The 21750-nt window shown below is 32.5% G+C and overlaps 1 protein-coding gene across 8 annotated transcripts in view; it reads left to right on the top strand.

The window, feature by feature from the left end:
* Nucleotides 1–21750, top strand: part of TRAPPC8 (trafficking protein particle complex 8) — an 88132-nt gene that overhangs the window by 43717 nt on the left and 22665 nt on the right. For 6 of the 8 annotated variants that reach the window (XM_038543600.1, XM_038543593.1, XM_038543594.1 and 3 more), the window contains 10 exons: nucleotides 239–259; nucleotides 1142–1273; nucleotides 5123–5347; nucleotides 6275–6383; nucleotides 8206–8400; nucleotides 8806–8936; nucleotides 11117–11191; nucleotides 11691–11817; nucleotides 12215–12369; nucleotides 18312–18754. In XM_038543600.1, coding sequence (XP_038399528.1) covers nucleotides 239–259; nucleotides 1142–1273; nucleotides 5123–5347; nucleotides 6275–6383; nucleotides 8206–8400; nucleotides 8806–8936; nucleotides 11117–11191; nucleotides 11691–11817; nucleotides 12215–12369; nucleotides 18312–18754 — 1613 coding nt within the window. The remainder of the gene's footprint in view (nucleotides 1–238; nucleotides 260–1141; nucleotides 1274–5122; nucleotides 5348–6274; nucleotides 6384–8205; nucleotides 8401–8805; nucleotides 8937–11116; nucleotides 11192–11690; nucleotides 11818–12214; nucleotides 12370–18311; nucleotides 18755–21750) is intronic. The other 2 variants (XM_038543595.1, XM_038543596.1) reach the window with 1 other exon arrangement.

Raw genomic sequence — 21750 nt, forward strand, 5'->3', positions numbered from 1 at the left:
CATTTAGTTTCTGTTATAAGGGGGTTAAGATAGGTAATATCTGCAATTTACTGAATGCTTTCTAGATTGTTTCCTCAGATCTGTTTCCACTCTAATTTTGTAATTGCTGCGGACATAGTTATAATAGTCAATGATCTATCTGTGAGCACTTTTTTGATGTAACTATAATTTGTTGACATTACTGCATTTAAAGTAAATGTTTTCTGTTTTCAACTTTCCCTGGGGAAAATAATGGCAGCAGAACACATGGAAGGGCATGGTAAGTTCAGCTTAAGAATAGCTGAAAACCTAGAGAAAGTTTTGGTGAAAATGTTGTTGATACTTGATCAGCAACCTTCACTACTTTCTCTGTTATTTGTAAAGTGATGATGGCTCTTTGATTTGAAAGGTTGTCCTTATGGGTGAGGATGTAAAATGTGGTATCTGGTTTTTGTAGACAGTTGTAAGAGTCCATTGAAGTGGAAACTAATTTGAGTTGTACCATTTACTAATAACACCAGTAGCCGCTGATGATCTTTGAAGGGGAAACCTTCTAAACTTTTTAATGAAAAGCAGTCATTGTGGCATTCTTGAAATAAGCAAAATTAGGAATTACTCTTGTATAGAGTAAATTTAATAGAGGATAGTAGTAGATTAGATTATTTCATAATCTACACACATTCTCCTTTGTCTTTCTTTTTTTCTTGGATGGATGGAAATATGCTTTCAGATATCACAGATCAATTTCCTGAAGATTAGATTAGTGTGAATTTTGTTTTCTGTGCTCTCTTTTCTAGTTTATCTTTAATCACTATACCTGTATTCTCAGTTGATATACTTTTTTTGCCATTTGAAAAGGGATTGCATTTCTTCAGAGATCTATTACATACTGCATATCATTACCAGACATTTGGCTTTATGAAAAGTAAAAGAAAATATTTCATATAGGGGATTTTTTGAAGGATTTTAAGAAAAATTTGTGCTTATTGGAAGAAAGAATCATCAAGATTGGATTGCCCCTTGATCTCTGCCCTCAGATACACTTAAGTTAAATAGTGAATGTGCTATATATTATTTTTAGAAAGTAAATGCTTTTTTACCAGTTATCTTTTTACTTTTAATTTTGTGAAGATAACCTTATTTTCCTTTAAACATTCAATAGGATTCTGATCTTCGAAGTGCACTTCTTTTGGAACAGGCAGCACATTGCTTTATAAATATGAAGAGTCCCATGGTTAGAAAATATGCATTTCATATGATATTGGCAGGCCATCGATTTAGTAAAGCTGGGCAGGTGAGTACATTTTCTTAAAAAAAAAAAATGATAAGAACAAATAATTTATTTTAGTTTTTGTTATAATTTGTTATTTATTTTATAAATGTATATTATTTGTCAATTTTTTATTATTCGAAATTAATCCTAAAAATGGGAGTAAATTTTGTTCTGAGATAATGTGTTATATTGGTAAGGGCATGAGATGGGGATTTAGATAAATGCTTACAACTTAGATTAAGTTACTTCTCTGAGCCACACTTTTTGTATTTATTTTGGAATTTTGCCCAAATTTTTGTGAGGTTAAACCAAAATCATATACATAAGGGTGGGATGTACAGAATGCATTCAAGCAATTTTAATTATCCTTCCGGTGGTTGGACTCGCTCTACTTCAGCTCTGGTCTTCTGTTATCTCTCAAAGTGCCTTATAATGATATTTACTAAATATTTAATGAGTAGAAATCATCTCTTTCTTGTTCCTGCTGCCAGGGAAAGATCTTTATCTTTTTATTGCAATTTCTCCAGCCCCATTTGCCACCTTAAGCATTAGTTGGAAGGAGTTTTGCTGGAGACAGAGTGGTAGCAGCTTAAGTGGTGATTTACTATAAATATAGATAAGTATGGATTGAAGAATCATCTCTGTATTACTGGGACTATACTAGGAGCCTAGCATGTACCCATAAAACCATGATCTTATCTCTTAAGGAGCTTTTTATATGGTAGAGGACTATGAGGATTTAAAAAAATTTGGTTAATATGAATTTTTAGGAACATACTTATATTTTTAAAGTCTGTGCTAACCAAACACGTCAGTGTTTTAAATCATCTGTTATGGGATGCCTGAGTGGCTCAGTGGTTGAGCATCTGCCTTTGACTCAAAGTGTGATTTTGGGTTCCTGGGATTGAGTCCCATATTGGGCCCCTGGCAGGGAGCCTGCTTCTCCCTCTGCCTATGTCTCTGCTTTTCTGTTGGTGTCTCTCATCAATAAATAAAATCTTTTAAAAAAAATTAATAAGTCATCTGTTATTGCAAAGGCATAAAGAAACAAGTGTTCAAAAGTTATTCTCAATTTTGTGTAAAAATGCCATGATTTTAAAGAAACAAATATTTCAAGTTTGGGTTCATTCCTCTTTTTTTGGAAACTGACAAATTATAGAAAATAGGTGAACTTGCTTTATATTAGATGCAAAACTAAAAATATTTATAAAAATAAACATTTTTTTATAATAACTGATACACTCCATCAACGAGAATTTCTCAGGTTCTAAAGTGGAACAAAATTTAAAACTATCATTTTTTTTTTAAAGATTTTATTTGTTTGTGAGAGCCAGAGAGAGGCAGAGACTTAGGCAGAGGGAGAAGCAGGCTCTCTGCAGGAAGCCTAAAGCAGAACTTGATCCCAGGACACTGGGATCATGACCTGAGCCAATGGCAGACTCTCAACTACTGAGCCACCCAGGCGCCTCTAAAACTATCATTTTCCACAGCCATTCTTCCAAAGTAAATGTAAATGCATTTGTAAATGCATCTGAAACATGTTATCCCATTGTTTATCTTTATTTAAAAGTATTTTATTCAAAAATTTACAAAATGTAATAAGCATGTGGTTCTCTTTGCTTGGGAAGCAAATTAAATACCCCATTAGGAATGATCCATTGCCTCTAATTAAAAATAAGTCCTCCTTTTTCCGTATCTTTGTCTACTTTTGTGAATGGTTTCATTTATGAACATGATGATGTTATTGGAACTGGAAACAGTTGCTTATATTTCATCTTCTGAAATTATAGGGCATATTGCTTCTAGGAAATGGGCACAAATTAAAAATTCTACATTTGTAGTAGGTTGACATATATTTACTTTTTGGCTTATTAATTATCTTTAACTAGTTATCTAATGGAGTTTATGATTCTGAGGTACCCAGTTTTGTGTTTTGTGACTACTCTGTATATACCCTGCATCCAGGAACTCTCTTTCTCAGATACTGTAGAAACTGAAAACATACCTAGAAGTGTCTTTCTATTGACAAAACAAATATATATCCTCCTGTAGTTGGTGAAGAACAGTATCTTTCTTTGAAGGTGGGACGCAGAACACAATTGTGACTGAGGCAAAGTTGTTTTTGAGAAGTACCACCTTTTCATGACATTTCCATTAAAATATGTGTTGGCAGGGACGAGAGGACAGTAGAGATCATGTGTGTGTATATAGGAATGCTATTTCTCAGTCCTCTCTGAGCGTTCATGCTGGATTGCTTATCTTGGGCCCAGCATTTTTTTATAGTTCCTTTTTTTAATCATTGGTTTTCCATTAACAATTATCAGCAAGTAAAAGGCATTTAAAAAAAAAAAAGAACTGGTATTAACAAAGATTAAAATTAGTAAAAAAATTTAAGAAAGTGCTAGGGAGGGTATATGTGTTTGTGTCCAGTATACCCCTGGACAGTGTTTCAATTTTCACTTTAAAAGGCAGACTTTAAATCTTGTTACCTTTTAAATCTCTTTAGGTGCTTTTCCAAGAAATCCTAACAAATGCACTTGAACTTTACATTTTGACACATTGTTTCTCTGTATCTCTCTGTATCTCTTAGTTTTTAAGACTCAGTGTTTGTGTTCCTTTTTACTAAATGTAGTATGGAGATTAGGGGTGTTTTTTCAAGAAACATTAATTATTTTGAAACACTGTCAAGCTTCCAAAAAAGTTACAGATACAGTTCAGAAACTTCACCTAAGCAATTTGATAGTTCTCCACCTGGTGCCTCATTACCCCTAAATACTTCAGGACATATTTGCTATTTCCTAGAAATGACTTTTTCTCCTGTATAACCATAATGCAACAATCAAATTAAGAATTTAGTGCTAATACAGTACCACTAGCTAATTTTCAGACCCTATGTAGGTTTTAACAATTGTACCATAAATATCCTTTGTATTATAAAGATCCTGTTCAGAAGGATCCTTTGACTTTATGACCTTGATACTTTTGAAGATTACAGGCCAATTACTTTATAGAGTGTCCCGCAATTCAGGTTTGATGTTTCCTTATGATGAGATTCAAATTGGGTATCTTCTTTGTAGGAATATCACAGAAGAGAGACTGAGTTCTAAAATTGCATGATATTAAGTGGCAGGTGATTTTGCTTTACTTGAATTATTTACCAAGAAAACATTTCTTTTAAAAAAACAAGCAGTCCTGGATATACATAGTACAAAGTATGTAATCCACCCTGGAGAGGGAGTAATAGATAGAAGCGTATACTCTGAAGCAAAAGGTTTAGTGGAGTGAATCCTCTTCCCTGGTACCAAATACCAGTTTTAAGATAGAGGTTTAGTTCAGAGGGTAGCAGTGATAGGTAAGTAACACCAGTATCTGTTTATGGGTATGGCAGTATGCAGCAGTGGGCAATAGAAAAGAATATACCATGCTCTTACTACCAAACAAAGCAGTGGTTTAAAAATGTGTATATGTATGTAAATATGTATACATACATACAGGATATTTTCATTCAACCCAATGCAGTGGTATAGAAATGACTGTACAAAATTAGTAAGATAGCTCTCAGTTATAAAACAACAACCTAATTCATGGCTCTGTATGTTACTGCTCTGAAAACTCCAGGTGATTTTTCATAAAATCATGATTATTTCTGACTTCTTAGACTTCCTGCCCTTGGACAAAGCAGTTACTTGCCTGCTTTAGGACCTCTTGGTTTTTAGTAATAATTGCAAGGGGGTCTTCATAAATGTTAGTTTCATTTTCTCATCATTCCAGTCTCGGTTAGAAGAAGCACCAATTACCAGGTATGTGTTTATGTGTTTATTTTTTCTAGTCCAAGAGAAATTTGGATATTAATACTTTATTTTCTTACAGAAAAAGCATGCTTTACGCTGTTATTGTCAAGCCATGCAAGTTTACAAGGGAAAAGGCTGGTCTCTTGCAGAGGATCACATTAACTTCACCATTGGGCGCCAGTCGTATACCCTTAGACAACTGGACAATGCGGTGTCTGCTTTTAGGCATATTTTAATCAATGAAAGTAAACAATCTGCTGCTCAGCAAGGGGCCTTCCTCAGAGAGTATCTTTATGTTTACAAGGTGAATACTTATTTTCAGTAGTAGATACTAAAATTATATTTAAGTCATTAGTAAGAAGCATAATCAATATTGTCTAGCAAGAATTTAATAAAGTTTGCTTAGAATTTATGTCATTGTCTAGCATAATAAAGTGTGGTAGGCTATGCTCTTTGGTCATAGATCTGAGTTGCATTGCCCTTCTATATTTCTTTAAAAGAAAATTTTAATATTCCAGTAAACATTTAATTTGTGGCTATTCTTGGAACTTAAAAAAAATGTCATAAGCTTTCTGGACTGCTTCTTCATTATTACTAATTTTTAATCATAACTGATTTTATAATATATTGGCTATTCATACCACACTTTGAAAAATATACATTCTTTTCCTTTCTGGGTCTGTGGTAAGTAGACATATTATTATGGTCTAATCCAGAAAAATTAATAGGAAGGAGAAATACTTCACTGAGACAAGAGGATAGAAAATATAAAACATTGTTTTACAGGAAAATTTATTTTTAAATTTTTTAAAATTTAAAATCTTTTCGGATTTTAAAATTTTTTCCTCAAGAGCTATGAATAATGAATATTTTATCTATCCTGCAGAAAATACCCATTTATGCTTTATTAATTTGAGATTATATGGGTTAGAAGTTTGGCAGCTGGGATGCTATAATGGGTCACAGGAAGTGAAGTGCATACCAAAATAATATTTGGAAGTTTTAACATCCAAAGAGAGCTAAACTAGCTGAGTAATTTTAGGAAGATTCTCTTTGCCAGAATAAATTTTATCTAAATTTTATGACTGATACATTAAGTAAGACTAGTAATTCCTTATCTTAATATTCTTGTTTAAAATGTTTTTAATATCTTATATATTAAAAAAATGAGGCAAATATGAAGAAAGTGGAATTTTCTCAAAAAATCTTTTTTCTCTTGTGTTTCTCCTAGAATGTAAGTCAGCTATCACCAGATGGTCCTTTACCACAGCTACCTTTACCATATATTAACAGTTCAGCAACACGGGTTTTCTTTGGCCACGACAGACGACCAGCAGATGGTATGTAAAATTTTGTTTGGCCTTGTTATCTAGTGACTATTTTTTAAGTTTTTTTTTTTTTTTTAAATCTTATTTAAGAAATGATGTTGTAATTGTTAAATAATATTTGAAAGTAAATAACCCTGTATTATATTACTTATCATCCTGCTACCTGAAGATAACCACTACTTAAGTGATTTTCCTCCAGCTCTAAAAGCTAAAAATAACAGCAAAATAGCTATAATTATAATGGGTTTTCTTATATAGTATAAAGAATGTTCATATTATTACATAATCTTATTAAACATTTTTAATGGCTGTGAGATACTCTATTCAGTATATAAAGTAAACTAACATTTACTTATTAAATAATTGGACTATTTCCTTCTTTTCCTTACATGAAATTATGTTGTGACGGACATTTTTGTGGACAAAACTTGTTTTCTTATTTTTTTATTATGGACATTTCAAATATACTTAGAAGCAGAGAACAGTTGCCAATACTCTGCTGTTCTTATTGTAAGACATTTTAAGATATAGGCTTATTTTCTTAGGATTGAACCTTAGAATGGTAGTACTGGGCCAAAAAGTATAAATACGTTAAAGTAAACTTTGTAATTCTAAGCATTCTTATATTTGAGCTAAATATGTTTCTCCTTGAGATTTAATTTAGTATTTTTTTAAAAAATATTTATCAGTGAGTGCTTACGTGGTGCTGTTGGTTAAGTGTCTGAGTCTTGGTTTTGGTTTGGGTTGTGGTCTCAGCGTCATGGGATCAGGCCCTGCTTTGAGCTCTACACTCAGTGTGGAGTTGGCTTGAGACTCTGCCCTTCCTCACCCCTTTCCTCTCTAAAACAAATAAATATTTTAAAAAATATATATTTATCAAGATGTTTATGGCAACATTGGTTTTAATAGCAAAAAAAGTGAAATGAACAGCCCTGGTGGCGCAGCGGTTTAGCGCCTCCTGCAGCCCAGGGTGTGATCCTGAAGGCTCGGGATCGAGTCCCACGTTGGGCTCCTTGCATGGAGCCTGCTTCTCCCTCTGCCTGTGTCTCTGCCTATCTCTCTCTGTGTGTTTCTCATGAATAAATAAATAAATACATCTTTTTTTTTTAAAAAAAATAAAGTGAAATGATAGATGTGTTGATAAATTTTGGCATATTTATACAATGGGCTCATACTGTAGGAAATAAATGAAATTGTTCTACATGTTTCAATATGGATAATACACCATCATGGTGAGTAAAAAAGTTACAGAATGATCAAACATAATTCCATTTATATAAATTTCAAGCATACAAATCAATTCTGTGCATTGTTTTTGTATACTCATGTGGTAAGGTAAAAAACAAATATAGTTGAGAACACTGTATTTCAGCTTTGGAATAGCTCTGGAAAGAAGTGCTAGTGGAGGTGGAGAGTCCTAGGATTTGAGAGGGTTACTCAGAGGACAGTAACTCTATTTGTAACATTTATTGTATAAAAAATATTTGGGATCTTATAACAAATGGTGATATTTGTTAAATTTCAATATATAAATATTTGTTATTCTCCTGTGTTTCTGTGTGTTTGAAGTATTTCATTTAAATTGTGGAATATTAGGAAAAATACATTCTTTTAGAGTCTAGAAGAAAAGAACATCAGTATTATAGGTCAAATTCCAGGTAGGCTAGGGTTAATGAGAGGATATTTTTCTTCAGATAAATAGGCAAGAGTATGTATATATATTTATTTGGATACCTTAGGTTTTTATTTGAAATATGTTATCATTTGAAATGTGATATGAAGGTTTATTCGAAATGTGTTAATAAACGTATGTTTGTGACTTTTATTTTTTTAGGTGAAAAGCAAGCAGCTACTCATGTAAGTCTTGATCAGGAATATGATTCTGAATCCTCTCAGCAGTGGCGAGAACTTGAAGAACAGGTTGTAGCTGTTGTTAACAGAGGAGTAATTCCATCCAATTTCTACCCCACACAATACTGTTTGAACAGTTATTCAGATAACTCAAGATTTCCACTGGCAGTTGTAGAAGGTGATATACTTGAATTTTTATTCATGGATTTTTGTTTGTCTTATTTATAGCAGATAAAAGATAATTTTCTATGTGCCAAAAATCACTGGAAGCTAAGCATGAAAAAATAGGAAGCATAACTTCGCTGCATTTATAAAATCAGGCACAATGGGCTCTAATACTGGTATATACATACATTGTGCTATTGGAAGTTAGAATGACATTCGTTAGTACAGAGAAGTTGGGGGGAAATCTAGACGATTTCATTTTAAAACTGAATCCTGAATAAGTGGACATTTACAAGGTGGTAGAGGATAGTTTAGGCAGAGATGCAGAGCTATGAAAGTAAGGTGTATTCAGAGAATTGAAGCATGGGGTGATAGGTGGGATTTATTAAAGTTATTAATTTAGGCCTTTCTTTTGTAGAACCAATAACAGTGGAAGTGGCTTTTAGAAATCCTTTGAAGGTTCCACTTTTGCTGACTGATTTGTCATTGCTGTGGAAGTTTCAATCTAAAGATAGTAGTGGAAAGGATAATGAAGAAGTTAAAGAACTAGTAAGTTATTAAAAGGTATTTGTAATAAGCATGTTTTAGTAATCGCCTAACAGATGCATAACATTTCAATTTTTTGTTTAATGAGCTACACTTATCTTTTATGTTTATTTTTCCCAGTTATAAAAAGTATGACATATGCTTATTGTTGAAAATTAAGAATACAGAGAACATAGGGAATAAAGATAAAACTGTCTTCTTAGTATTTAGAAATAGTGACTTTAACACTTTTCTGTATGTCTTTTCAATCATTTTCACTTGCATGCTTTCTCTCATGTATGGGATTCTTTCATATTATGTATGTTGGGTTTTTTTTTTCATTCTGTGTTGATTCATATGCATATTTTAATATTAAAATGTCTCAGTGTTTCATTTCTGTATAATGTTCCCTCATGGATGACCTATAAGCTCTCCTAATATCTCTCCCCTGATAGTTGTTTTAGAAGTTCGCATTTGTTTACTATTATATTAATACAGTGGTGAAAATTTAGATGTATAGTTTTTTTATCCTTATCATTTTTGTAGTAGAGATTCCTGGGCATGAAGTTAAAGCATTTTCAGGGAATATGTTATTTTAGTACTCTCTTGGTTTCCAAAAAAGGTTATACCAGTAAGCTTTTACCAATAATATATGGGATTGCATATCTTATTTTTGCAGCATTAAGTATTCTTATTTATAAAAAAAAATCTTTAGATTTGATTGGTAAGAAAAATGCAATTTTACTTTATTTTTTTCTATCTCATTCTTTAATTTCTGGTAAAGTTGAAGTTTTTCTATTTTTTATGGATTGTCTTTATATATACGTATTTCTTTTCTTTATTTATGTCTGTGATAAGCTCTTTAAGATAGTTATTTTTGAAGCAGGAATGACTTGAACAAATAATTTTCATTACCAAGCTGATTGTAACAGAAATAACTAGGACAGTACATTTTTTACTCATTTATTAGGTTATTCACTATAGTATATAACTTTAACCTCTTTATACTACCTTGTTATATGCTTTAATAACGTGGTAAATATTATTTTGGAACTGGCAAATATCCCAACATTTTGGCACTGATTAGTGGAGAGAGAACTTGAAAGAAGATATATGTCAACTTTATTATAAGTTATTTCTCTTGAAGTGTTTTGATTTCTAAAGATTGTCTTATTTAAAGTCTTAAGTCCATTAAAGACATTTTGTGATTATTTACACTCATTGTGAATAGTTTGAAAGATTGAGATTTTGTAGTAGGCTCTATTCTGACTGGAATTTTAGCAACCTCATGAATTTTTCTAATGTTTTTGGGTGCCTGGAGTACAAATTAGAAGTACACACACTGCTTTCTCTTGGAAAAATTTTTTAAAGATCCATTAGCTTTTTAACTGTATTAGTCTGTTTAATATATTAGATTTTAAAGGAGGTTTATTAAAGTTAACTGAAAATTTTCATTGTGTATAATTTACACTTTTTCCTGTAAATTTCATACTCTTGGGACTTCTTCATATGCTTCTGCTGATGGACTAAGATGCTGAACTGGAATTCAGGGAAATGTAATTTTTATTGTGTGAAATAACTAACTTCATTGTAAAAGTAAAACAGTGTTTATGAGGACCAGCTTTACTCTCAAGTGTGAGTCAGTTAATTCTACTTTGTTATATGACCAGAGGTTAAATTGTCTCTTATAGAAGTCCTTGATTTGGAAGACATAGGCCTTCTTTTGGTCTTTCCTACTGCCCTTACTGTCCGCCAGTCTTTTATGCATCATACTTAAGTGCCATTACTTTGTGTAACTGGCTGATTTGGAAAAAGAGGCTAGTCAGAGTAGAAGATGGAGAAATTTTGCTCTTATTGCAAGATTAAACTAAATGGCCGTTTTGGCCAGTGTTGACAATTAGTAGCTGAACTTTATCTCTTGACTTTTATCTTGATGGCTGCAACTTTTGAGTAGATCACTTATCCTCCTCTCTTGAATTGGACTGAATTAAATGAAAAAATGTATGTATCATGCATTCTGCTGCTGCATGGCTTTACTCCATGTGTGAAAGTAAAACACTTTGCATTTTGTTTAGCACATAGTAAGAACCTTATATGCTAACTATAATTATTGCTATTATTCTAAGTGTTGACATATAGGAATGTTAATATTCTGATACTTTATTCATTAGAATGTTTATTTTACAAAATCATTTATTTTTCAGGTAACAGGTGAACCTGAGATGATTGGAACTGAAGTTATTTCAGAATTTTTAATTAATGGTGAAGAATCTAAAGTGGTAACTATTACTTTTTTTGTCTTAAGCCTTTCAAAATGTAAGATGCAAACAAATTTTAAAATCAAGTTTATTCAGTTTGTTTTATATTCTAGCTTTCTTAAAAGCTAAAATTTGGAAGACTAGGAAATAGGAATTGCACAAGAGGAAGTTGCTGGAAAGAGTAGATTTGCAGCAGTCTTTGGTTTGTTAATTTCCAGAGAAGCCTGGTGAAAAGTTTTTGTTTTTTTGAAGGGAGTCAGTGTGGTAATTTCATATGACCTTTGCTTGTCCAGAATATTTTGTTTTTTGTTGACTTTGAAGTGTTAATGAAGATCCAGGCCTGTAAACATGTAGAATTTACAAATTTTCTTTTGAAGAAAATGCTTTCCAATATAAGAAATTAATTATTCAAAAGTTTAGGTCATGAGTTTATATTTTTGCAATATTAGAAATTTAGGTATTGCACTATTTAAGATTATAATGAAAACAGATAATAAGAGTGACTTAAATATCTCCACAGGCAAGACTAAAGCTCTTTCCCCATCACATGGGGGAGCTGCATATTCTGGGAGTTGTTTATAATCTTGGCACTATTCAGGGCTACATGACAGTAGATGGCATTGGTGCTCTTCCTGGATGTCACACAGGTAAAATTATAACATTGCTCAACAGATACAGAACTAGTAATTAAAAGTCTGTAGAATAAAATGAATGAAAATGAGATGTTTTTAAAATAGGTTTAATGTACCTTAACAAAGGTATTTGGATAATTTTAAACTCTTCCATTGCTTCAAAAATCAACTTTATTCCCCTCTAATGTATTTTGTATCTCAAAATAAGTAAATCCTAACAAGAAATTAAGCATCATACAATAGGTGTGGTTAAACATAAAAATAAAATATACTTAATTCTTTGATTAACCATGCTGCTCAGTAATTGTCTAGAAATTTTCTAGAAATAATCTGAAAGTTACAGTACTTAGGTTAAATTGATATCATTTAACATACCAAATTATTTTAGGGCATTGATTGTTTTTTGTTTCAGGAAAACATTCCTTGAGTATGTCAGTCCGAGGGAGACAGGATTTAGAAATTCAAGGTCCTCGGCTTAACAATACAAAAGAAGAGAAAACATCTATTAAATATGGTCCTGATCGACGTTTAGATCCCATTATCACAGCGGAAATGCCACTATTGGAGGTATTTCACTTTTTAAAACTTCATGGATTAATGAATTGTCTATAAGGTCAGATTACATTTTCAATAAATGAATTTTACTTTGAAGTTAGTGATATTACATTGAACCATACTTTTTAATTATTCAACTAGAGTTAAATATATCTAATTCACAAAGATAAATCATAGCCAGGTTATAAAATATAAACCTCAAAATATTAATGGAAATTGAGAAAATATATTTAAAGAACACTTTGTTTATTAAAATCAGTGGCTCTTTTTTGATAAGGTACAAAAATAATATGGGAATTAATGCTTATAAAAAGTTTAAGCAAAATACATAAATATATGAATAAAAACCAATATTCCCTTCAGTTCTCTGTTTCCTACCCTACCCAACTTTCATGCCATCTAAGTTAAAGCTTTTTTAGGTTACAGAAGATAGAAACTGATGGCTAGGTAGCATAAGTCAAAAGAAAAAATGTTTATTATTTAGTTGAAGGATATTGGAACATCTTTAGAAACTAAAGTATTATTGAACAATAAGTCTCAAAGTAGAATAAGGACTTGGCACGTCCAAGAAATTTAGCAGCAAATGTTTGTAAGCCTTTAGAAAGCATTGCTTTCGATATGACCTTAATCTAACAACTTTTCCAATCTTTGTGCCACTTTATTACAAGTTTCAAGTTTGTGGGAGAGAAATTTGGCCTACCTTGGACCAGTGGCAGCGTCATGTAGTGTCACAAAACTGGCAGAAGGTCTTTTCCTCCTGCTTTTTCAAGTTTTCCTACTTAAAAGAGTTAGAAGCTTAGCCATTTACCTTCTAAAAGTGCTAGTGATACTAAATCGGTGTTTCTCTTTTCAGACCTTTCATTGTACACTCATATGTAGTTTTAGTAATTATAAATGGAATCCTACTGTACGTTTTACTCTTACTTGCTTAGTCTTTGTTTTCATTCAGTAAAAATTCCTTTTTTTACAGCTGTATATGGCATTCCTTATGTATATATATCATAATGTATTTTAATCATTTATCTATTGATGAATGTAGTTCTGGTTTTTCATCATTACTGACAGTTCCTCAGTAAATCACATTATGTATATATGTTATCCATATTCTAGTTTATATGAAAGTGGAATTGGGGCCAAAGGGTATATAAATAAAACAATTTCGCAATATTCTACAAAATTACCTTCAGCAAGTCTGTAGCAATTTGCACTTTTCCTTGAGAATGCTTCACATCCATTGTTTCACATCTATGTCATACTGGATATTACCACTTTTTTTTTTTTTTTAACTTTTGTGAATCAGATTGGTGAAAAATGACATTCTTTTATTTACATTTCTCTGATGTCTGATAAGATTGATCAGTCTTCATATGTTTTTTTGATCATATGATTTCTCCTTCCATATGTCCATATGATACCTGTTGATATCCTTTGAATTGGCTATCGTTTCCCTTTTCTCACTGGATGATTTTTATGGTCCGTCATCTTATGCTTGTAGTGGGGAAGGAGTAGGTATATTCATGAAAAGATGGTGTGTGTGTGTGTGTTGAGGGGAAGGTACTGCTGAGCTACATGTATTTTGCCCAGGTTTTACACTTGCTTCATTGTTTCATTTAAAGAGTTGTGTAGGGCAAATAGACTTACAGATTAACTTCAGTGCTAGTCTCTGATTGATAAATATTTTACACATATTTTAACTTTGATTTGGTGTCTCTCACCATGTTAAGGTTTTTAACATACATGAAGTCCTATCTGATTGTCCTTTGTTGTTTCTGAGTTTTATAATTACTTACAGAGACTTCTGTAGTCAGAACTTTTACAGTTTTATTTTTTAATGTTTATATTCTTTTTTAAATCCAAAGGAATAATACTCTATTGAATGTCAAGGGGTAGGGAATGAAACTTTGTTTCTAGTCCTAATTATTTTAAATTGAATATTAGAAACTTATTATATCATCTTTCTAATATACTAATATCCCAAAAAGTATGCATACCTGTTTTTTTTTGTCTTTTGGATGTTTTATTTTGTTTTGTTTGGATGATACTTATTCTGCTTGATAATAATTCCTCATGTTTCTGGGTCAATACTAGATTCTAGCTTTATTATTTTTCTTAATCTGGCAAACTGAATATTTCTCATAGTCTTTAATTTTTTTCTTTTTTCTTACACTTGTGTCACTTTTATCCAAGATTGTCAAGTTCCCATAGTAATGTATTGGGTTTTTATTAGGATTTGCTTTGCTACACCTAGTCATTCTAAGGCTAAAGATTGAAATGCGTTGAAATCCAAATTTTATTTTTAGGTCTATTCATCATTTTAGATTAGAAGTCACTAATTAATATACAGTTTGCTTGGAATTCTATATGTAAGAGTTTGCTAGAGCTTTACTTTCAAAAGGGAAGATTCTGACTACTATGGTTAAATTGAGATCAGTCTCTAGGGGATACTAAAATACTCTATTTTTAATGATTTTACTAGCTTATAATTTTCATTGTATCATATTATTAAGATGGTCTTCATTATTAAGATTGGTAAAAGTACAAGTGGCTTTTAAGTGCACAATTTCTCAGATGACAAATTATGTATAGAACCTTACTTTTAGACTTCTTTCTAAGCCCTATTTCTAATTACCTTGGGAAGTTTCTTCTCTTATGAAATGAGGAAAGTTGAACCAGATGGTGTTTGACTTTAAATCTGTTTAACCCAGTAGTCTTCAAATTTATATTTTATTTTGTTTTTGATATTGCTAGTTCTGTACTTTTCTTCTTGTATACTGTAGTGGGTTTTTAAAAAACTTTGTTACAGATGTAGTTCTCCTTGAAGAGAGTATTTTAACAGAGGACCTCTTATTCTACATAATGACAATTGGTGTTTGGCTGATTAAACAAAAAAGGTTGTAAAGTAAATAACAAAAAAATAAAATAGACCCATACTCTAAATATTTTATCTTAAGAAAACATACAAATGTACATTTATTCGCTATTTTGGGGTTGGGGAAGTGGATTTAGGTCAGAGGCCTTTTCTATGAGTTCCTCGTTATTGGTACAGGTTTCCTAATAGGAATTTTGTTTGTCTTTCATGCATTCAGCCACATCTATAAGTTACCATTTTACATTTCCAATTTCGGTTTCATTAGAGTGAGAATTTAAAGACAGTTAAGTGGTTTAAGCACAGTATATGTCTAGATTAGAGTTTATTTAAAGTTGAAAACAATACTTTCGGGCAAAGTTGGAAGCAGTTTACATAATGACTTAAACAAGTTTGAGAATAGTGACTCTTCAGGAGAGGGAAAGAAGGCACTGTAGAAAGCCTCAAAGTCACTTAATGTTCACTACCTTAAACATTACTCAGTATTTTCTACTAAGATATTAGAGAAATTGGTTAATCCAACAAACCACAGGATGAAGTCAATTAAAAAGACTTTTTATTATATGTGGATCAATAGTGGTAGACATTAATATTGGGAAGAGATTTCATGGAATATTCCTATTTCTACTATCTTATGTCAGAAGTACTTTGTATATTTTGAATTAAGGGAGTAGTGAAAGAAGTTACCAGTCTAGTATCTGATGAAATAATCCCTTGTAATATGTATTAACCAAAACAAGAGTGAGGATGAAAATTAAGCCCATTGAAAAGAGATAAGAATTAAAATGTCATGTGTATACTACCACACTGAAAGTAGACTATGAGCTGTGAACTATAGCCACTTACTAGAAATTGGGGATCAGAAATATTTTGTTCTCAAGTTGTATTCAAGAAAGTGGTGTTACTCCAAAACTTCCATCATTTATTTTTTACTTTGTGTTAGGAAAAATTTTAATACAGAAAAGTAGAGAGAAGAGCAGGCCTCTTTGAGTCTCCACTGTGTAGGCATTATGTTGTGTAGATGTACCATAGTTTATTCAACAAGACTTGCGTGATAGACATTTGATTTGTGTCTAATCATTTTCTGTTACAGATAAAACCACAGTGAATAGCCTTATGCATACTACTTTCTACTCACATGTATATCTTTAGGAGAAATTAGTGGAAGGGAGAGTCCTGGGTCTTGGTCTTATTGGCCATTTAAATTTAAAGCTGTCACAAAAAGGACTTTAAGCAATTGTGTACTTGAAGTAAAGGTTAGATATATTGATTATTTTTAAAGAGCAAATATTTAGTAAAATTTTTATTCTGAAGATATGTTACGTAGTATCAGTGCATCACTATTCTGCTAATTCCAGCACCCTTCCCATTTTACCAGTGCCTGAGCTGTCTTGGTGGTAATCAGGTGTCCATGTATTTTAGTGTGTCTTTCCAGTACTCTTTCAACTGTTTTTGACATATCTCAAAATTTACATTCCTTCACAAGTTTTAACTTACTTGACTAAGTTTATTTGACACTGGCTAATCAGTACATAGTCGGTGTCTTTAATACAATACTATGCCCAGTTTTGTCTTTTTTCCCCCTATCTTAACCTGTGTTTTGGATTTCTACGTTAATTCTTTATTTTTTCATACCCATTGTTAAAGCTTCTGATGTCCACAAAATTTATCTGCTTCCTTAAGACTATGGCCATAGTGAAGTTCCATTCAAACTTAGATTATTAAGAAACGTAGGTATTTCCACTGGATTTTAATCACTCCTATGGTACTGCCAAGCCATAACTTTATTAGAATATTTTTTTCTCATGCTTTTACCTTCATATCCCTCCTTTCTTAGATGCTATTAGTGTACTGACATTTATACTTAACCATCTTTTCAATGCAAATAACTTACTAGACGATTTTGTTACCCCATATTTCTGCCTCTCTAGTATACCTTCACATTCCCTTATCGGGAATCCTAAGGCCAGATGTGTGTTGAAAATCACTTTTATATCCTTAATTTTTAGAAATTGTGTGTGTATGTATGCATGTGTTTATATCTGAAGTGTTATATAACCCCATTGGGTTTGTGGTAACATCTGGAAATCAAGCACATTTAATATTGTGTGAGTGAACCACATGAATATCATGCTGAATAGGAAAGGGTTTAAAAAGCCTCTGTTAGATTGGGTTTTGCTCTCATGTGAGTTACTAAAAGTTTGAGGTTGTTCAGGGCTTTTTGGGTTTTAAAATTATAGATATGGAATCATGGATCTGTATATCCTTCCCTTTTAAGACCTATGGTGTAGGGATCCCTGGGTGGCGCAGCGGTTTGGCGCCTGCCTTTGGCCCGGGGCGCGATCCTGGACACCCGGGATCGAATCCCACGTCGGGCTCCCGGTGCATGGAGCCTGCTTCTCCCTCTGCCTTTGTCTCTGCCTCTCTCTCTCTCTCTCTGTGACTATCATAAATAAATTAAAAAAAAAAAAATTAAAAAAAAAAAAGACCTATGGTGTATCTTTGCATCTTAATGTATATAAAAATTGTTGCATAATTTGACATTATAGGGCTTCTCAACTGATAATGATTTAATTCACATAGTCATGTTAAATTACTTGTAATTTGTCCATAGTCTACATAGTTGTCAAAGTTTTGCTGATAGCTTACTTGTGTCTGATATTTTATCTTTAATTTGTAACTCTGCAATCTGCTACTGAATAGCATTGGTCTCTGTCTCATCTTTTCTTTTTTTTTTTTTTTTTAAAGATTTTATTTATTTATTCATGAGAGACACAGAGAGAGAGAGAGGCACGGACACAGGCAGAAGCAGGCTCCATGCAGGGATCCTGATGTGGGCCTCAATCCCAGGTGTCCAAGATCAAACCCCGGGCTGAAGGCGGTGCTAAACCACTGAGCCACCTGGGCTGCCCTGTCTCATCTTTTCTTAAATGGAGTTGTTAATTGCCACATATTCAGGGAGATATCAAAGAGAATTAATAAAATAATTGTAAACCTTTAGTAAAGAAATAGTATCTTAAATTGTTATTCATTAGAGGTTTGGAATTTTTAACAAGCAATATAATAATATTTTTTCCCTCCAATGCAGGTGTTCTTTATACATTTTCCTACAGGGCTCCTCTGTGGAGAAATCCGAAAAGCATATGTAGAATTTGTCAATGTCAGCAAATGTCCTCTTACTGGATTGAAGGTTGTTTCTAAACGTCCAGAGTTCTTTACTTTTGGTGGTAACACAGCTGTTCTAACACCACTAAGTCCCTCAGCTTCTGAGAACTGTAGTGCTTACAAGACTGTTGTGACAGATTCTACCTCTGTGTGTACAGCACTCATATCATCAGCTTCCTCTGTGGACTTTGGCACTGGCATAGGAAGTCAGCCAGAGGTGATTCCTGTTCCCCTTCCTGACACTGTTCTTCTACCTGGGGCTTCAGTTCAGCTACCAATGTGGTTACGTGGGCCTGATGAAGAAGGTGTCCATGAAATTAACTTTTTGTTTTACTATGAAAGTGTTAAAAAGCAACCTAAAATACGGTGAGTATTATAAAATTTTCTTGATTAACCTGCTTAATGTATGTGCACAAATTCAAATAAACATTTTGGTATTTGTTAACATATGTCATTGTTTCTTAAGAAATTACCCTCTTCCAAATTGTGCATGATGTTTATATTTGAGCTTGTCCCTAATATAAGTCCTAATAGCTTAAAGTAGAAAAAAATGAAGCTATTTTAATCTTTTTAGTGGCTTCTATCTATAAACTTCATGATTCTCTGATAAAACTAAGTATTCTAACCAAAGTTATCACATAATAATGAAACTTACAAATACCATTTGTATATGAAGATAACCATATAATCATCCTGTTGCAAGAAAATTATTTTACCTTTCCTTTTCCTTTGTACCATCTCCTGACCCCTGAGAATATATGGGGGAAAAGTATGTACTTGCAGAACAGATGATTAGGGTGGTGTTATAATGAGGGTCACTGAAGAAATCAAACATTGTTGTTCACAAAGGTATGTGGCCCATATATTATTAAACAACAGATTATTTTATTTGTGATAATGCCATTGCCACTTTTATAAAATTAATTAGAAGTAATTGTGTTACTCCATTTATTAATGGAATATTTAAAATATCTTGCAAGACTTACTGTGAGGACAAAATGATAAATTATTTATAAGTATGGGGACATTTGAAATACTCAATAAATATTAATTCTCATTTGGAAGACAGTAGAGCATCCTCTGGCCAAGGCAGTAAGGGAAGGCTTTGTGGAATATAGTAGTGATGAAATGAGCTTCCAGAGAATGTAAAGATTTCAGAATTTGGATATCCAGGGGGATAGGCAAGAGAGTAGTGAGTATTCCAGGGAGTGACTATAAATATAAATGAAGATTTGTAAATTAGGAAATATTAACTGAGTATAGTTAATTTGGTCACAGTGTCTAAATATGTGTAAAAGAAGTAAAGGGGAAAATACTAGAACTAATAAATTTTTTTTATTACTGAATTCAGTAAAGTTGTAGGTTACAAAACATATAGAGATCAATTGCATTTCTATATATTTATAATGAACTATCAGAAAGAGAAATTAAGAAAACAGTCCTATTTATAGTCGCTTACAAAGGAATACCTAGGAATAAATTTAATCAAGGAAGTAAAAGACCTATGCTCTGAAAACTATAAGACATTGATGAAAGAAATTGAGATGACACAAATCAATGGAAAGATACACTGTGTTCATGGATTGGAAGAATTAATATTGTTAAAATGTTCATACTACCCAAAGCACTCTACAGATTCATTAAAATTCCTATCAGAATACCAATGGCGCGTTTTACAGAACCAGAACAAAGAATCTTGAAATTTGTACGGAACCACAAAAGACCCCAAATAGCCAAAGCCGTCGAAAAAGGACAATAAAGCTGGAGCTATCATGCTTCCTGATTTCAAGCCATACTACAAAGCTGTAGTTAGTAATCAGTGCCGTATGATACTGGCACAAAAACAGACACAGAGAGTAACAGAACAGAATAGAGAGCCCCAAAATAAATGCATGTATATGTGGTCAGTTAATCTATGACAAAGGAGGCAAGAATATACAATGGAGAAAATAGTTTCTTCAATAAATGATGCTAGGAAAACAGGATAGCTACATGCAAAAGAATGAACCTGGACCATTGTCTTATACCACACACAAAGATAATTCAAAATGGATTAAAGACTTAAATGTAAGACTTGAATCCATAAAACTAGAAGAAAACATAGGCAGTGAGCTCTTTGACATTGATTTTAGCAATATTTTTTTGGGGGGGGGTTCTTCTCAGGCAAAGGCGGCAAGCTAAAACCAATGGGATCGCAGCTTTTGCCAGTGAAGGAAACCGTCAGCAAAACAAAAAGGCATCCTGCCAAATGGGAGAAGGTATTTGCAAATCATGCATCCAATAAGGGATTAATATCTAAAATATACAAAGAACTTACACAGCCTAATAAACCCAAAATATATAAAGAACTTACACAGTCTAATATTAAAAGAATTTAAAAATGGGCAGGGGATCTGAGTAGACATCTTTCAAAAGAAGACTTAAGATAGGCCAACAGGCAAAGGAAAGAATACTCAGCATCACTTATCAGAGAAATGCAAATCAAAACCGCAATGAGATGTTATCTCATACTTATCAGATTGACTGTTACCAAAAGACATAAAATAGTAAGTGTTGTTGAGGATGTGGAGAAAAAGGAGCCTACATACACTGTTGGTGGAAATGTGACTTGGTACAGCCACTTACAGAAAACAGTATAAAAGTTCCTCAAAAAAATAAAATATAGAACCACCACACCATCACACAGTTCCGATTTGGGGTATTTACCAGAAGAAAACAAACTATTTCAAAGAGATATATATACCCCTGTGTTCATTGCAGTATTATTTACAATAGCCGAGGTATGGAGGCAACCTAGGTGTCCATCTCTAAGCATAAAGGTGTATGTGCATGCACACACACCACACACACATGAATGTAACCCAGCCGTAAAAAAAAAAAATGAAATCTTGCCATTTGTGATAACATGGGTGGACCGAGAGGGTATTATGCTAAGTAAAATAAGACAGAAAGACCATATTATTTTACTTATATATAGAATTCAAAAAACAAAATAGAAACAGACTCCTAGACACCAGAAAGAAGCTGCTGGTTATCAGAATGGGGAGGGGGTATTGGGGTAGGTGAAATAGGTGAAAAGGATTAAGAGGTACAAATGTTCAATTCTTAAGTAAGTCATGGGGACATAATGTAAAAGGAATATAGTTAGTGATATTAAAATAGTTTTGTATGATGACAGATGGCAACTAGATTTATCAAAGGGATCATTTCATAGTGCTTCCAAATACTGAATCACTATAATTTATCCCTGAAACTCCTAGGATATTGTATTTCAATTGTACTTAAAAAAAATTTAAGAGGTAATATTTTTTAAAAAAAGGAGTAAAGGGGAATTAACATTGAAATGTAAAGAGCTCTGTTGT

The sequence above is a fragment of the Canis lupus genome, chromosome 7, assembly GCF_011100685.1.
Source record: "Canis lupus familiaris isolate Mischka breed German Shepherd chromosome 7, alternate assembly UU_Cfam_GSD_1.0, whole genome shotgun sequence".
In the NCBI taxonomy this organism is placed as follows: Eukaryota; Metazoa; Chordata; class Mammalia; order Carnivora; family Canidae; genus Canis; species Canis lupus.